This window comes from Sturnira hondurensis, unplaced genomic scaffold, assembly GCF_014824575.4.
Source record: "Sturnira hondurensis isolate 20B ecotype Veracruz unplaced genomic scaffold, ASM1482457v3 Scaffold0017746, whole genome shotgun sequence".
Classification (NCBI taxonomy): Eukaryota; Metazoa; Chordata; class Mammalia; order Chiroptera; family Phyllostomidae; genus Sturnira; species Sturnira hondurensis.
In genome coordinates, this window is record NW_028090377.1 from 731497 (window position 1) to 748747 (window position 17251).

Sequence of the window (17251 nt, forward strand, 5' to 3'; positions counted from 1 at the left end):
CTCTAATCTTTCCAGAAAATACAACCAAAAAATCTGCCAGCATATGGGAAGAATCTCTTCAAACTTTTAAATAGAAGACTGATTTCTCCCTAGGGACCACACCCAGCCTGCCACCATGGTGAGTGGAGTGCTGTGCTCTGTGGGCTGACCTTGAAGCACGTGGATGCTTTGGAAGGAGTAATCAAGAGGAGGCTCTTGCACTGAAGTGTTCATGTAGTCCTGTCTGCTCATAGCTCAGGCCATCATTTGTCAGGTGTAAGCGTGGGCCCTGGGAGTCCGGGGTTCAGCCTGGAAGGACAGAGAAGGACTGGTGTTCCAGGTACAAGGAGCATAATCCCTCAGGTTTCCCCACTGCCTCCACCCCTGCTCCCTACCCTCCACTACTCCCGGCTTGCCTGGCTAATTGCCTTGCCATTTCTGTTTTAAGATACTAATCGTGATCTTTGCATTTGTAGGGCACTTCCTACTTCTCTGAGCACCCTCATATCCCTTAGAGCTCACTGATAGTTATAACACCCATTTCTACTTCCCAGATAAGAAACTGACACCCCAGGGTGAACGTACTTGCCCAAAGTTAAGCCAGTGTGTGTGTCAGTTGTGGACAGCAATCACAGACTCCTGAATTTTATTCTGAGGCCCTTTCTGCTACTCCACAGTAGTTACTGGGGAGACTGTCTTGGTATCTACCCTCTGGTGACATCAACTGGCCTGTTCTATTGCTGAACAGACCCCTGAGAGCATGCACTGGATCTGGTGTCTGACAGCCTTTGCGGCCTAATCCTGCTGGGGATTTGCTACTTTCTCTGTTCAGCTTGTGTGTCAGCCCCATTACCTTTTCATCCAAAGACCCTACTTTCAGCCACATCCTGGATGCAGTCATATGTATGTAAACAGACACATAGAAGCAGAATCTACCTCCCTCTCACTCACCTGTCACTGACGCCCAAAACTCCACCATCAGGGATTCATTCCTTTGGGTTCAGGAATTGTTCCCTGTTAAAATGGAAATACCCCTGGAGAGGGGTGAACACAATGTTATCAACAGTTTACAATGTTCACAATGTGTTGTGAATTGTCTTACCAGATCCTTTCCAATTTGTTGGCTTAAGTAAAGCTGAGAACAGTTTCAAGAGGTTGGCCAGAGCCAGGAGACCACTGCTCACCTGGGCAGAAGAGCTGAAAACAGACTTTTATGGAGGGTTTTATACGTGACACAAACAAGACAAATGGATTGACAAGGACAAGGATATGTCAACTTCCCCTCTCTTACTTTATCCACTGCCGTCACCTCCTTTGCATTTATTATTTCACCTGCTTCCCGAAGGGATGTGAGGTAGTTTACAGTAACACACTCAAAACAGGTTGATTTGTAGGAAATAACTGTCCATCAGAAATATAATGAATGTCACAAATGCAGGCCACATATATGATTTTTTTGCATATGTAATCTAAAATGTCCTAGTTGCCATAAAAAGAAAGGTGAAAAGCAACAGAGAAAGTTAAATTTAATCACATTTTATTTAACCCAATATATGTAAAATATTACCCAACATAGTATCAGTATTAAAAATTGAAGTATTTTATACTTACAGTACATCCCAGTTTGGACAAACTATCTGTCCAGTGTTCAGTAGCCACATGGGACTGAAGGCTGCCATACAGGACAGTGCGGATGTAGGAAATGTAAACACGGAAGAGAAAGATTAGAAGCCAGATTCAAGGAAGAAAGAGATGTACTGAAGAATTAGGAAACTAGGCCTATATGTAGTTCTGAAATTCCGGGCAGCCGAAGCCAAAAGGAAAACATTGGGATATGTGGCTCTCGTCCTTCGATTCAAAGAAACAAAGAGTTTGTATGCAGAAAGACTCACGAATATCCTTAAAATGGAATTTCTCTTAGAAACTATGGAGTTGATAGTTTGCGATTCAGTTTAAGCTTAATACTGTTCCAGTAAATTTGTGTGTGTGTGTGATTTAACATATGGGAGGACAGAGTTTAACAAGTGAACAGCAGTGAATCTCACCCCTTTTCATCTCATGGCACACAAAAACTAATTACTAAAATTCTGTGCCAAAAAATATTTTTTTCCAATCTGACAAAAAAAATAGGTGTAAGTTTGATTCATTTATACCAGATGGCTACTGTTGTGTTGGCTGTTGTCATTTTTGTGTGTGTCACTGATAAGAACTTTTCTTGTTAATGACATTAAACACAACGGCTACAAGGCGGAAAGAAAGAACATGATAAAGAGGAGACACAAATCTTACTTCATAATTGATCCTGACAATGACTCAAGTGGAGCAGGGCTTGCATTAGATGCAAAATGATAGGTTATTTCAGGCTCATTACTTATAAGTAAGCCATATAAACAGCCAATTTTTATTCTGCTTTATCAATACCCCTGTGGTAAGAATGTCATCATGGATGAAGAAACCTGAGAAGGCAGTTAAATGCACATAACATAAAATATATCAAGAATTCCACATGAAATACTAGACTTAGAGGCCAATACCAAATACAAGAGATGCCTTCTAAAAAACAGATTAAAACTTCAGATTTTACCCACTACCATCTTTAATTTAAGGTGAACATAACTGATAATATGGTTTTATTTTGGGGGGGGGGCTTTTTTCTCTCCCCAAAGAATATCATGTTAACTGCTAGAGAACAGTTCTCTCCTCCTCCAGTCCAATAGATTTAATTAAGCTGTTAAGGCTTGGAAAGAACAGAATTATTTGAGCAGAGAGGAAATGTCATTGCTACATATTATAGTTAACCTGTCACTCATTTGATCTGGCCAAGGCAATGCTCCCATTACACATTCAGACTTAAACCCTTTTGTGCCATGAAAGCAGGAACACAAGTCTTAATTTTTTGCCTAAGCAAAACACTGTCCCTTCACTCCTTGGGTTACCCATGGGGAACCAGACATCTGCAATGCTAGTTATTCCAGCTACAACTAATTTTAGCTATGCTGTGGTTCCAAAGGTGAGACAGAATAGTTAAGTAGTTAGGAAAATTCCTTGGCAAGTGGACCAGCGAAATTGAGACAGATAGCTGAACACAATGGCTGAGCAATTTACAGCCAGATGCAGATTGTCACCAGGGCAGAAGGCCCCGAGTGCCTGGCAGGGGGGCAACACTGGGAAAGCAAGGATCTCACCTGGCCTTTCCTTCCTGGAGATAACATCAAGGACTCAGTTGTGTTTCAGCGCCAGGCCCAGAAAAGCAGCAGAACCAGGTGGGCAATGCCAGAACCAACTGCAATAAGGAAAGACCTCCTGTCCTGTCACTGACCAATCAGTGGAGACCACAACCCTGAAAGGGCACACCTGGAGAATTAATGATTATTATACTGAAACCATCCCCTGAGACCTCCCCTAAGGTTCCCACCTGCAAGAGAGGGATAAAGCCTCATGACAAAGAACCCAGCTCAGCTTGCAGGCATGCCCTCCGTCTGTGGAGCAGCCCACACCATTCTCTTCTTCCTCCCCCACTTCTTTCTTCATAAGCACGTGTCCCCTAAACTCTAAGGCAATGGGCAGCTAGGAGCTTATCCCAAGTTAATTCCTGAACCTATCCCCAAAGTCCCCTTTTCTCTGACTTCCCAGGGAGCTAAGGCAGCTCAGCTGAGGTTCTCCTGTTGCTTCCTCTATGCTAAGCCCTTTCTTGTTTTACTGTCCTGGCTTTAATAAACCTACCCTCATAAGTCACCTGGACTCGTGTTGTGAAATCTTTCCTACATGAAGTCAAAAACCCACACACTATGGCTGGCCCCTGGCAGACCCACTCAGGGCCAGGCCTCTGTCCAGTGATGGTAACATTTGCTTACCTCACTCTGTCAACTACTTTAGGGAAACCCGGAGAACTGACTAGTGTACTAAGTGACAACTGAAAAAGTAGATTTAACCCTTTGAACAAAACTTTTTTTTTTTGCATATTGGTCTCAGAATTAAACCAAATGTCCGAGGAGTAGAGACTCAACTGGACAAAAACAGTACATACTTAGAAGCATTCATCTCAATGTATTGGTGACTTGAATGGCTAGGTTTTTCCTGTCAGTTTCTAACGCAGGGAAAGGATATTTAAGAGGGGTTATTCACACACAAAGATGGGGCTGATGAAACAAAACCAGACAGAGGCAGCTAGCCCTTGTGCTTCAGCAACTACGTACAACCTTCTCAGGAGGTGAATGACAGCAGCATGAATGCTGGACTCAAACTCTCCCAAAGGGTGTCTATGGCGGTCTGTAAAGAAAGAACAGCAAACGCCTCAGACATCCATTAAGATGGCTGCACAAAGTCTGTCAACTTGGGTTAGAACACCACACCCTAAGATCAGGTAATGCTTTTGTGCACAGGCTTAACCACAGCTACATTACACCCACTTTAGCAGAATTATGAAACTCACTAGGGAAAGACTGCGGGTGTTTCTACAGAGATAGGCATCCTTTTCTCCTTCTAATCCTGTCCCTTGGCCACTAGCTTTTTAGTATGGGTCTCCTCTGGAAATCACTTTTTAAAAAATATTTTCTTTCTTTTTTTTTTTTTACTTTTAGAGAGAGGGGAAGGGGGGAGAAAGAGAGGGAGAGAAACATCAATGTGTGGTTGTCTCTCACATGGCGCCCACTGGGGACCGAGCATGCAATACAGGCATGTCCCCTGACTGGGAATTGAACCGTGACCCTTTGGTTCACAGCCCATGCTCAATCCACTGAGCTTCACCAGCCAGGGCTGGAAATCACTTTTAAGATCTCTAATTCAACCCTTTACAGAAATATGCAACATCTCATCACACATCATGTGAATTTCAGAGGTTTGACATAAGGAGTAGATAATAACATTCAGGGTCTAAAGCACCTTTTATTGAGTGATAATGGAGACAAAAGAGTGCCTCTCCAAAGTTTCTCCCTGAGGATGGTGGCCCACTAACACATGACCTCATACTTGAAGTTCGAGAGTTCTGGCCAAGATGGAGGCATAGGTGGAAACACTGTGCCTCCTCACACAACCAAAGTGAAAGACAGCAAAGATTTAGAAACAAAAACACAACCAGAACAGATAGAAAATTGAACTGTACAGAAGTCTGACAACCATTCAACCCGACCAGTAAGAGGGGCGGCCATTAGACAGGGATGGCAGCAGGAAAAGGCAGTGGTTGGAGGACCCAGGAGTGCAGGCGGTGCGGGGCTGACCGAGGTCACACATTCGCATGCAGATAAACTAGGCAAAAACAGGCAGCGAGACAGACCACATAACCCAGGGCTCCAGCACTGGGAAATAAATCCTTAAAGCACCAATAGAAAAGGTGCAAGGAGAGACTCCTAGCCTCATAGGAGAGTTTTTGGAGAGACTGACAGAGTCCTAGAATATACACAAGCCCACCCATTCAGGAACCAGCACCAGAAGGGCCCAATTTGCTTGTGGGAAGCAGCAGAGGGCACCAAAATCTGAGAGAGAGTGAAGCAAGCACCATTATTCCCTCTCTGACCCCACCCCCACATACAGCATCACAACCCAGCCACGGGGTTGCCCCACTCTGGTGAACACCTAAGGCTCTGCCCCTCATACATAACAAGCATGACCTGACCAAAAAATAATGGCTCAAACAGAAGAACAAATCAAAACCCCAGAGCCAATACTTTTAAGTGATCAAGAGATAGCCAACCTATTGGATGCACAGTTCAAAATACTGGTGATCAGGATGCTCCCAGAACTGGCTGAATTTGGTTGCAAATTAGATGAAAAAATGAAGGCTACACTAAGTGAAATGAAGGAAAATGCACAGGGAACCAATAGTGATGGAGAGGAAACTGGGACTCAAATCAAGGGAGTGGACCAGGAGGAAGAAAAAAATGACCAAACAGAAAAGAATGAAAAAACAAGAATTCAAAAAAAATGAGGAGAGGCTTAGGAACCTCCAGGACATCTTTAAACATTCCAACATCCAGATTGTAGGGGTACCAGAAGGGGAAGAGGAACAGCCACAAGTGGAAAACTTATTTGAACAAATAATAAAGGAGAACTTCCCCAATCTGCCAAAGGAAATAGACTTCCAGGAAATCCAGGAAGCTCAGAGAGTCCCAAAGAAGTTGGACCCAAGAAGGAACACACCAAGGCACATCATAATTACATTAGTCAAGATTAAAATGAAAGAGAGAATTCTAGAAACCAGCAAGAGATAAGGGGACAGTCACCTACAAAGGAGTTCCCACCAGGCTGTCAGCTGATTTCTCAAAAGAGACCTTACAGGCAAGAAGGGGCTGGAAAGAACTATTCCAAGTCAGGAAATCCAAAGACCTACATCCAAGATTGCTCTATCCAGCAAAGCTTTCATTTAGAGTGGAAAGGCAGATAAAGTGCTTCTCAGATAAGGTCAAGTTGAAGGAATTCATCATCACCAAACCCTTATTATATGAAATGCTAAAGGGACTTATCTAAGAAAAAGAAGATAAAAATATGAACAGTGAAAGGACAGCAAATTCACAGTTATTTACAACCACACCTAAAACAAAAACAAACTAAGAGGACAGCTAGATCAGGAGCGGAATCATAGAAATGGAGATCACATGGAGGGTTAGTAACAGGGAAGTGGAAGGAGGAGAAGTGGGGAGAAGGTACAGAGAATAAGTAACACAGATGGTAGGTAGAAAATAGATAGGGGGGAGGGCAGGAATACTATGGGAAATGTAGAAGCTAAAGAACTTATAACACATGGACATGAACTAAAGGGGAGAAATGTGGGCAGGAGGAAGTGTGCAGGGTGGAGGGGAATGAAGTACGGGAAATGGGACAACTGTTATGGCATAATCAATAAAATATATCATAAAAAAGTTGGGGCTCAGCACATGAAACTGAAGACCCACTGACACATTAATAGCACTGGCTTTTTGGCCGGTCCTGGAGTCCAGGCCCTAGGTCAGCAGCCATTCAATACAGAGAGTAGGGAGCCTTCCTAAGAGGCGTATCCACGTCTAACAGGAATATGCTGGGTGAACTCTAGAGAGCACAGTGGTCACTGAGGGAAAAGGAAAATCCTTGAAAAAAGGCAGAGAAGACAGTTACAAAACCACAAATCAACATGGGTTAGTCAGCAGTCTTTTGTCAAAGTTCAGATGAATAAGATTCGTGAACACTATTGTGCAAAGTAAATTGATGAAGAATGAAGTAAAAGCCAAAAAATAAAGGCAGATAGTAGGTACAAAAAGAAGAGGTTTATGTTTTTTAATGGAATCTTTTTTTTAAAAAAGATATTTATTTTTCTAGAGACAGGAGAAGGGAGGGAGAAGGAGACGAAGAGAAATGTCAATGTGTGAGAGATACATCAAATGGTTGCCTCTCACATGCCCCCTACTGGGGACCTGGCCCATAACCCAGACACCTGGCCTGACCAGGAAACGAACCAGTGACCTTTTGGTTCACAGGCTGGTACTGAATCCACTGAGGCACCCAAGCCAGGGCAGATTTATACTTTTGTCATTTCAACAGAATTTTTGTCCTGCCCCATCCTACTTCAAATATCTTGGATTACCAAGATATCGGTAATATCCACTTTAAAATTTTGACAGTTATTTAGAAATTCAAATAAAAAGAGGGGTTATTAAAAGTGACTTGTATCCACTTGTAGGTCATGAGTAGTAACACTGGCTTACAGCCTGATAAAGAGTCTCTTCCTTAGATTAAAAGATGATTTCATTAGGCACTAGTAGACTTCATTTCTGCATAAAGATAGGTGTTTTGCTTGAATCTGGGTTTGGGCTTAATGTTGACTTTCAGGAGGTGGCTACCTTCAATTTAAAGAAAAAAGTAAAAACTGTATCAACTTAACACTGCTTAAACACACACATACACACACGAAGGACTTTATACAAACATTCAAGTCAGCAATGAGCATTTCCAAAAAGCAACAAGTTCTTTAAATACAAATGCTGTGAAAAACAAAATTCAAAATCTGCAAAGTGCAAAACAGCAAAACAGCAGATGAGCTAATGCTCTGGACAGGACCCTGGACAGGGACGTTTATTGTTGATGAAATGAGACAAAGGGCTGTCCTGGATATCTTTGACTCTTGCAGGCAAGAAGGGTCTGGAAAGAAGTATTCCAGAAGTGGTCCCATTTCTGGAACCACTGGGGACTTCATTTATTTCTGTCAACCCACTGAGTCACTACCTTTCCATAGGTTTCTGTTGGAACCAGACATATTTTTTTTAAATTTTTATTTATTTATTTTTAGAGAGAGGGGAAGGCAAGGAAAAAGAGAGGGAGAGATACATCAATGTGTGGTTGGCTCTCAAGCGCCCCCTTACTGGGGATCTGGCCTGCAACCCAGGCATGTGCTCTGACTGGGAATTGAAGTGACGACACTCTGGTTCACAGGCCTGCACTCAATCAATCCACTGAGCTACACTGGCCAGGGCCCAGGCATTGCTTTGAATGGTGAGGTACAAAGGATGCAAATGGCTATGCATATGATGAACTTGATCCATCAAGGAACACTGTTCCACCAAGGCACCTCGGTTAGAGTCCACCGAGTCTTTTATATGAGTAAAGACACTCCTGACATAAATATGCTTCTTTTATTTTAGATGTAATTGTGGAATGTTGAAATATTAGTCCTTGTTTTGGCTTGCAGAACAGGAATGACTTTGCCTGTTCTCTCAGGCACTTTCAGCTTCCCAGAATCCTTGTCAAGAATATCTTTGAGGAACTTCCAGCCAAGATGGAGGCACAGGTAGATGCACTTTGCCTCCTTGCACAACCAAAGGAGGCACAGACAATGACAAGTTTAAAAAGAAAAATAACTAGAACTGCTAGAAAATTAAACTGTGTGGAAGTCCGACAACCAAGGAGTTAAAGAAGAAACATTCATTCAGACTGGTAGGAGGGGCAGAGATGGGAAGCCAGGGTGGAGAGGACACGCAGCAAGGTAGCGGCTGGAGGACTGGGCAGTGCAGTCCTCCAGCAACAGGAGAAAAGGAGACAGCTACAAAGGAGTTCCCATAAGACTATCAGCTGATTTCTTAAAAGAAATCTTGCAGGCAAGAAGGGGCTGGAAAGAAGTATTCAAAGTCATGAAAGGCAAGGACTTACATCCAAGACTACCCTATCCAGCAAAGCTATCATTTAGAATGGAAGGACAGATAAAGTGCTTCTCAGGTAAGGTCAAGTTATAGGAGTTCATCACCACCAAGTCCTTATTATATGAAATTTTAAAGGGACTTATCTATGGAAAAGGAGATGATCAAAAATATGAACGGTAAAATGACAACAAACACAACTATCAATAACTGAACCTAAAACAAAAACAAAAACAAACTAAGCAAACAACTACAACAAGAACAGAATCACAGAAATGGAGATCACATGGAGGGTTATCAGTGGGAAGGGGGTGGGGAGAATGGGGAAAAAGGTACAGGAATCAGAAGCATAAATGGCATAAAATAGACAGGGGCAAATTAAAAATAGTATAGGAAATGGAGAAGCCAAAGAACTTATAGATATGAGCTAAGGGGTGGGGAATGCAGGTGGGAGGGGTGTGCAGGGCAAAGGGGAATAAAGGGGAGAGGAAAATGGGACAACTGTAACAGTATAATCAATGAAATATATTTTTTAAAAAGAATATCTTTGAAGAACTTGAAGCAACTAGAAGCCTCATTTCACCACTTGATTTATGTGACCCATTTCTCCAAGACGACCTGACATGAACAGCCTCCGAAGGGTTCAAGATCTGTGTAGGTTTCTTACTATCAGGCATACTTTTATCAGGGACAGTTATTTGAAAATAATTATTTTTTTTAAGATTTTACTTATTTTCAGAGAGAGGAGAGGAGAGGGAGAGAAACATCAAGGTGAGGGACATGGATCGGTTGCCTCATATGTGCCCTAACCAGGGACTGAACCCACAACCCAGGAATGTGCTCTGAGGATGGAATCAGTGACCTTTCACTTTGCTGAACGCCGAACTGAGCCACACTGGTCAGGAAAAAGGTTATTATTTGAAGGAGAAGGGAGCAGGGGCCCATCCGAGGCAGAGTTATTGGGAATGATCTCTTCAGAATCAGTGCAACATTTGCTCTTATCTGGGCTAAGACCATCTTTTCTCATTTCTTTTCCAAGGGAGGAGGGCTTTTTAATATCTTTGGATGTATCCCTCTTGTCCTTATGAAGCATCACAAACTGTTGGATTAAATGGTACAATAACTGTTAATTCCACAAAATTCTTTCCTAGTGCAAGGTGTCTGCTTAATGGTTTTGTAGGAGTTGGTCCATGACCAACTGATGTACTTCGTGAAGGCAATTTGAAGAGGCCAGTAGTCTCAGCTACTGGTCCATAGCTACCCAACTAATTTTCCTCATCCTCATTTGATAGATCATCATCTTTCAGTAACTCCTGCATCTGTTTCTGTGAAACTGAAATGACCGTCTTTTCCCTCACTCAGGTTCAGCCAGAAGTCTTCCAATACATACTCTTCCAAGGAACCCCTAGAGGGCACTTGTGAGCGCATCACATTTTGTGGAGCAGCTTTGCTGGTGTGATCTCTGCCTTTGCCAGGAGACCAAATGGAAAAAGGTTTTGGCTCCTGCCAGCTGTTCATTTCAGAAGACGTGTCAAAATGATTGACTCCCATCTTCCAGATTGTTTTGAATCAAATCCCAGGCATCACGTGATTTCATCTCTAGAAGCAGGGCTGAAGCCTGGGAGAAAGACTTCGGCTGTTGTCATTTTTTAATTTGACAAACTAAGGGAAAAGAACTCAGCGCCTGACTAGTCAGGTGCTGCATGTTTTACAAGTTCTTGCGGCACACTGGGTGAGAATTGCTGGTTTAGAGGAGCGAAAAATGAATGGCTCCCTTTCAAAAAAACAGCATTCTCAACTGAGCTTTGAGGAAGTGTGGGCTTGAGTCACTTAACAGCTGAACTCGTATTAAGTGTGGGACTGACCAAGTGGGCATGGGTCATTGATTAGGGAGATGTGAATCTTTTAGATAGCAAATACACAGACAGATAACAAGGAACACATCGTTCTTTTGCAGAAGTAGAGGAGCCTGGCTTGTGTTCTCATCTAGACAGAAGCCCATTCCCCTTGAGAATCTATAACAGGTCGGATGTCTTTGAGCAAGGTTGGACACTTTTCTCAGAGTAAGACCTGGGTTGGGTCCCTAGAGTTCTACACTACTGGACATGAATTTTAGCTTAAAATATTTAACAGCAGATTAAAAAAATTTTTTGTCTTCATCCAAGGACATTTTTCCATTGATTTAAAAAAAATTTATGTTTCTAAACTTTAAAAAAAATTTATTTACTTATTTTTATTTTTTATTTTATTTTTTAAAAAGATTTTATTTATCCATCTTAGAGGGGAAGGGAAGGAGAGAGAGAGAGAGAAATATCAATGTACGGTTGCCTCTCATGAGACCCCTGCTGGGAACTGGCCTGCAACCCAGGCATGTGCCCTGACTGGGAATCAAACCCTGATCGTGTGGTTCGCAGGCCCGAGCTCAATCCACTGAGCTACACCAGCCAGGGCTATTTTTAGAGAGAGAAGAAGAGAGGGAGTAAGAGAGGGAGAGAAATATCGATGTGTGCTTTCCTCTCACCCAACGCCCTACTGGAGGCCTGGCCTACAACCCAGTCATGTGCCCTGACTGGGAATCAAACCTGCAACCCTTTGGTTTGCAGGCCAGCACTCAATCCACTGAGCCACATCAGCCAGGGCTTTTTTTTTTTCTTTTTCAAAGAGAAAGAAAAACATTGTTTGTCCCCTGTACATACCCGGACCAGGGACCAAATCCCACAACCTAGGTGTGAGCCCTGAATGGGAATCAAACCTGCAGGAATCAAACCCAAACTTTGGGTTACAGGACAATGCTGTAACCAACTGAGCCACACCAGCCAGGGCTTAATGTCAGATTTTTAATGTTAGTCTCCTTGTCTATCAGAAAACTTCAGTGCAGTTCTTAATAACTTCTAATTTTGTGCAGCACTGGCTCTAGATGCGTCTGGGGGAATACATTAGTATTTAAAATGGAGCCCCAAGTATTTGGACAATTTGCCACTTCAAAAGGGTTATTAATCTCCTCCATTTAAACAGCAGCCCAGGCTGAGAGTTAGTATTGTGTCTTATTCATCATCTATCACAGAACCTGGCTTACAACTCAGGAAATGTTTGCAAGATGAATGAATGAGAAACTGCCAAGCACATGATTTCTGTTTTGCTAAGCTGCTCTATCTAACAATTGGCTTTGAGGTTCAGCTGTTTCAGTCCACACCTCATTCACCGTAAAATATTCAATTCAATTCTGCAAACGTTTGTTGAGTGCTTGCTGCCCCGTGCCTGACCGGAAGGGATGAAGCCAAGGTACAAATAATAGAACCCTGTCTATCATAAGCATGTGAAAGACCTGCTGGGCTTCTACTGATTGTGGCAAACCAGCCTGCATCCAGTTCGGAACAGTTGCCTACTTAGTGAATACTCTCCTGTTCTCAGTGCTCAGCTCTTGTTTACCTTTTGTGATGAAGACTTTCTTTCCAATTAAAACTGATCAGCCCTGGCTGGTGTGGCTCAGTGAACTGAGCATCAGCCTGCAAACCGAAAGGTTGCTGGTTCAATTCCAGTCAGGAGACATGCCTGGGTTGTGGGCCAGGTTCCCAGCTGGGGGTGTGCAGAAGGCAATCAGTAGATATTTCTCTCACATATTGATGTTTCTCTTTCTCCCTTCCCTCTAAAAGTATATAAATAAATTCTAAAAAAAAAAATTCATCACTACATCTGGTGGTAGATTGATTCCCTTGATGACCTCCACTCATGGTCTCCCCCGTTTCTATCCCTTTTGGCGACTCTTTTAGTTCTATCCACTCTGATGCTGGGCTCAGCCACGTGAGTTGCTTAGGTCAACGGGATGTTGGTAACCATGAAGCTTAAAGAGAGGGCTTGCTTGCTTGCCCTCTTGCTCTTTGCCAGTGCCAAGAGAAGTCATGTCAACATGACTGGCCTGATGGGGATATGAGAAACATGTACAGGTGAGAAGTATGTGAAAGAGAGACAGTGATCCCACCAGAGGCCATCCTAGACCAGCCTATAGCCAGCCTACCCCAAGTAAAGATGAGGAGAGTCACCTAACTAATGCAGAGGTGACTGCAGACACATGAATAAGCCAGCTGAGACTGGAAGAAATATGCGGCTGAGTCAGAGACATGAAAGCAATAAAAATTGCTTATTGCTTTAAGCCACAATGTTTTGGGATGGTTTGTTTTACAGCAATAGCTAAGTGATAGAGGTTCCACTGTACTCTGAACAAAATTTTATCATAGCCTGTTTCCTCAACTGTAAAACAGACATACCCTATGTTGAGAGCTATTGTATGTCTTGCAGCAGGTGCTCAATAAGTTGAGGCAGTTGTACTCCTTACACTCACTTCTTTATAACCTACTTCTTAGGGTACTTACACCCTTCTTGTAAGCTTGAGGGCAGGGGTAGTAGGCTTCTTTCTCTTCCCTCCACTACCCTGCACTGAGCCTGGCAAAGGAGGGGTATTCACTAAAAGCTTGATAGACCAATGAATAACTGGAAAAAAGAAGAAATGAAAATGAATGGTGTCATCAAGGTGTCACACAGTGAACCTGACTGCTGGGGGAACTGACAAAGCCTTTAGGCTGCTTTGCTCACTCCAGTGGCTGCCTTTGGATTCAGTCTTTCCCATCTGTGATTCTGCCTCATATCCAGGAGCTAGTCAGATCTCAGCAGCTTCCTCATCTGTCCAGGCCGACTGATTTGCCCAATGACAGGCTTAGGGGCATACCTGACTTGTTTGGGATTCCCCACCCCCCAAATTAGAAGTATCTTTTACTCTTTTCTTTCTTTTAATTTTAGAAAGTTAACATGAATGGGGACAATTGTAATTGAACAACCATAAAGATAGATAAATAAAATTCAGTTAACATAATTACTGAATAAAGTCAAACAACAAACAGAAAAAAGTACATCAAATAGAAACTAAAAGCCTGAATTTCCACCTTGCTCTCCAAAAACATTCATGGTTAATAGTTTGGGAATACAATCTCCTAGAATACATATATAATAAAATTATGTATATTTTAAAAAAAAATAAATTAAACACACATACTGTCTATTCCTTTGTAACCTATTTTTTCTTTCTAAATTTTTGTACTCTTACCCATTTTAATAGCTGCAGAATATTCCATAAAATTTGTGTGTACCCTATTACTTTATTTACTTAATTTCACTAATCCCAAGTTGATGGATATGTTTTCAGTTTTTGGAAATTACTAACAATTGCAATTTGATTTGTCAATAGCTTATTCCTGCCTTCTCTCAGTTAAGTAGCAACATGACAGCACAGACAGTTTTGAGTAATAATCAGATGAGGACATCTGAAAGGAGATTCAATGGCCTGAGATTCAATGGCCTGGCCTAGAGAGGTTTCTTTTTTTTTTTTTAATATTTTATTTATTTTTTAGAGAGAGGGGAAGGGAAGGAGAAAGAGTGGGAGAGAAACATCAATGCCTGGCTGCCTCCCATGAGTCCCCCCGCTGGGACCTGGCCTGCAACCCAGGCACGTGCCCCGACTGGGAATTGAACCAGTGACTCCTTGCTTCACAGGCCCGCGCTCAATCCACTGAGCCACACCAGCCAGGGTGAGAGGTTTCTGTTTATAGGGTACAGATGGAAGAAAAATCAAAGAATGTCATGAAAAGCCTACCAACGGGCCTGTGAACCAAAAGGTCGCGGTTCGATTCCCAGTCAGGGCACATGCCTGGGTTGCAAGCCAGTTCCCAGCAGGAGCCAATTCCTAGCAGGGCATGCATGAGAAGCAACCATACATTGATATTTCTCTCCCTCTCTCCTTCCCTTCCCTTCTAAAGAAAAATAAATAAATACAATTTAAAAAAAAAAGCCTACCAAATGACCCGTGTTCTGGGAAGTCATATTTCCAAGTGTCAAAGGGAGGCCCAAGATCGAACCTAGCTCCTGCCCACCTCTTCACCCCCATCTCCTACCCTCACCTCCAAATTTTCAGTCCAGCTAAACATAAGTACTCGAAGTTGCCTCACTGCCTGAAGTCCTCTGCACAGCCAGCTTTTTCTGTTTGTAACTCAGTTATTTCCTGCTTTGCCTTGCTAATTCTTACTTCATAACAGCTTGGGTTTTGTCTTTTCTGAGGAGCCTACTCAGATCCCAAATCTTGGATGTGGAACTTCTCTTCCAGGCTTCCCAAACACCCTGTACTTATTGCCACAGTAGTGCTCGTAACACTAGAGTGATCTGCTTACTATCTGTGTGTACATAAATTTCACCAGGACAGGAACCATGGTGTTCTGATAACTGTATCCCTATAGTGATGGCAAGCAGTAAGTGCTTAACAAATAACATTAAAAATTGCTACGGTGAATAATACTATAAAGGAGAGGGACATGAGGTTACTACCAATGAGTGCTCTGACCTGGTCTGAGGAGTCAGGGAAGACATTATTCTCTTTTTTTTACATTTTAATTTTAAAAAAGATTTTATTTATTTATTCTTAGACAGAGGGGAAGGGAGGGAGAAAGACAGGGAGAGAAACATCAACGTGTGAGGGAAACATCAATAGGTTGCCTTTCGAAAACCCTCAACTGGGGACCTGGCCTGTAACCCAGGCATGAGCCCTGACTGGGAATCAAATTAGTGACTTTTTGGTTCACAGGTCAGCGCTCCTCCACTGAGCCATACCATCCAGAGTTAAATTTTAATTATTATTATTATTATTTTATTTTAAGGGAAGAATTTTTAGAGAAGAGACTGAGGATAAATACAAATTAACTGCAGTGATGGGTGGAAGGGAGGAGATGAATACTCCAGGCAGAAATAATAGGTTGTATGGTAAGAGGTTACTTGGAAAATTTGAAGACCTTAAAAAGGCCATATAAAGCCCTGGCTGGTGTAGCTCAGTGGATTGAGCTCGGGCCTGAGAACCAGAGGATTGCGCGGTTTGACTCCCAGTCAGGGCACGTGCCTGGGTTGCAGGCCAGTTGCAGAAGGGGACTCACGAGAGACCATACATTGATATTTCTCTCCTTCTCTCCTTCCCTTCCCCTCTAAAGATAAATAAATAAAATCTTTTTTTAAAAAAAGGCCATATAAGTGGAGGCTATAAAAGGTGGGCACAAGGCAGACTGAGATGTTAGATAATGCTAGGAGCAATAGCAAACCACAAGGTAACTTTTTAAATGGGGATGGGTTGGGGAAGGTGAACAGCATCAAATTTCCATTTTTGAAGGATTACTCTGATTTCAGGGCACTAAATGGCTGGGAGGGAAGGCAGGAAGGATGCGATGGTAGTTAGGACTATAGAAGTAAAGGTATACGGACTGTATGATGGATGGGGAACATTTGGGTTTTTGGCTTCTGTAATGGTGGCTAGAGGTGAGAATGCTGAAAAAAATCTAAGTTTGCAGTTCACAGAGATTATGGGTTTAGATGCAGACACGTTGAGTTTGGGCTGTTTTTGACATATCCTGAAGGAGTTGTTGAAATGGCAATTGGCTATACAGACCTGGAGCTTTGAGATGAGAGCTGGGTCGGGGTTATACACTGTCTACATCTGCCTACAGGTGGTAAATAAAGTTGTGGTTGTGGATGAGAATACTCAAGACAAGAATAGAGAGCGAGGTGGGAAGTGGGCCTAGAATGAAGCCTAGAGAGTCTTTAAGATATTACACGGACCAGTCAGGACCAGAGTTAGATGACAGCCAGAAACCAGCTAATCATGGCAGCATCAGACCTGGGTGCTGTGTAGCCAGACTTTCCTTCCTGCTGATTTCTGTTGTCTTCAGTCTCTCAAGTTCCCTTTCCTATTTAAACTTCCAAGGAAGTATCTGAAACTCATTCAGGCTTAAGTGTAAATAATCCAAGGTACGTCATACAGGTTCTTTTCCCTGGGGCAGTTCCTACTCCTTGGAACAAGTTCTTAAACTAGAGAGGCTGTAGACTCATGTTGGAGACTTGGATGGATGTTGGCACACTGGAGTCTAGTCTTAGCTGTCACTGACTTGGTGTGTGGCCTTGGGCAAGTCACTGGGCCCGTCTGGCTTTCAGTTTTCCAATCTTTGAAATGGGGATAAATATCCTTGATTCACAAAGGTCAAAAGACACACTGGATATGAAAGAGCTGGGTAAGTTACTAAATGTAATAGGTCTGTCAAGAAGACTGTAAAAGGAAGGAAGCTCTAACATCTATAAGAAGCAGACCATGG

General features: G+C 42.7%; 1 protein-coding gene and 1 pseudogene across 3 annotated transcripts in view; both read right to left on the minus strand.

Annotated features, from left to right (window-relative positions):
- The window catches only part of LOC119002613 (leucine-rich repeat-containing protein 51), a 39325-nt gene that overhangs the window by 21476 nt on the left and 598 nt on the right, over positions 1-17251 (minus strand). For 2 of the 3 annotated variants that reach the window (XM_037068585.1, XM_037068587.1), the window contains exon 2: positions 931-1013. In XM_037068585.1, the coding sequence (XP_036924480.1) occupies positions 931-958 (28 nt within the window). In that variant the 5' untranslated portion in view covers positions 959-1013. Of the gene's footprint in view, positions 1-149; positions 289-930; positions 1015-17251 lie in introns of those variants that run through there. The other variant, XM_037068586.1, reaches the window with a different exon arrangement.
- On the minus strand, positions 8020-10518 carry LOC119002664 (S100P-binding protein-like; annotated as a pseudogene).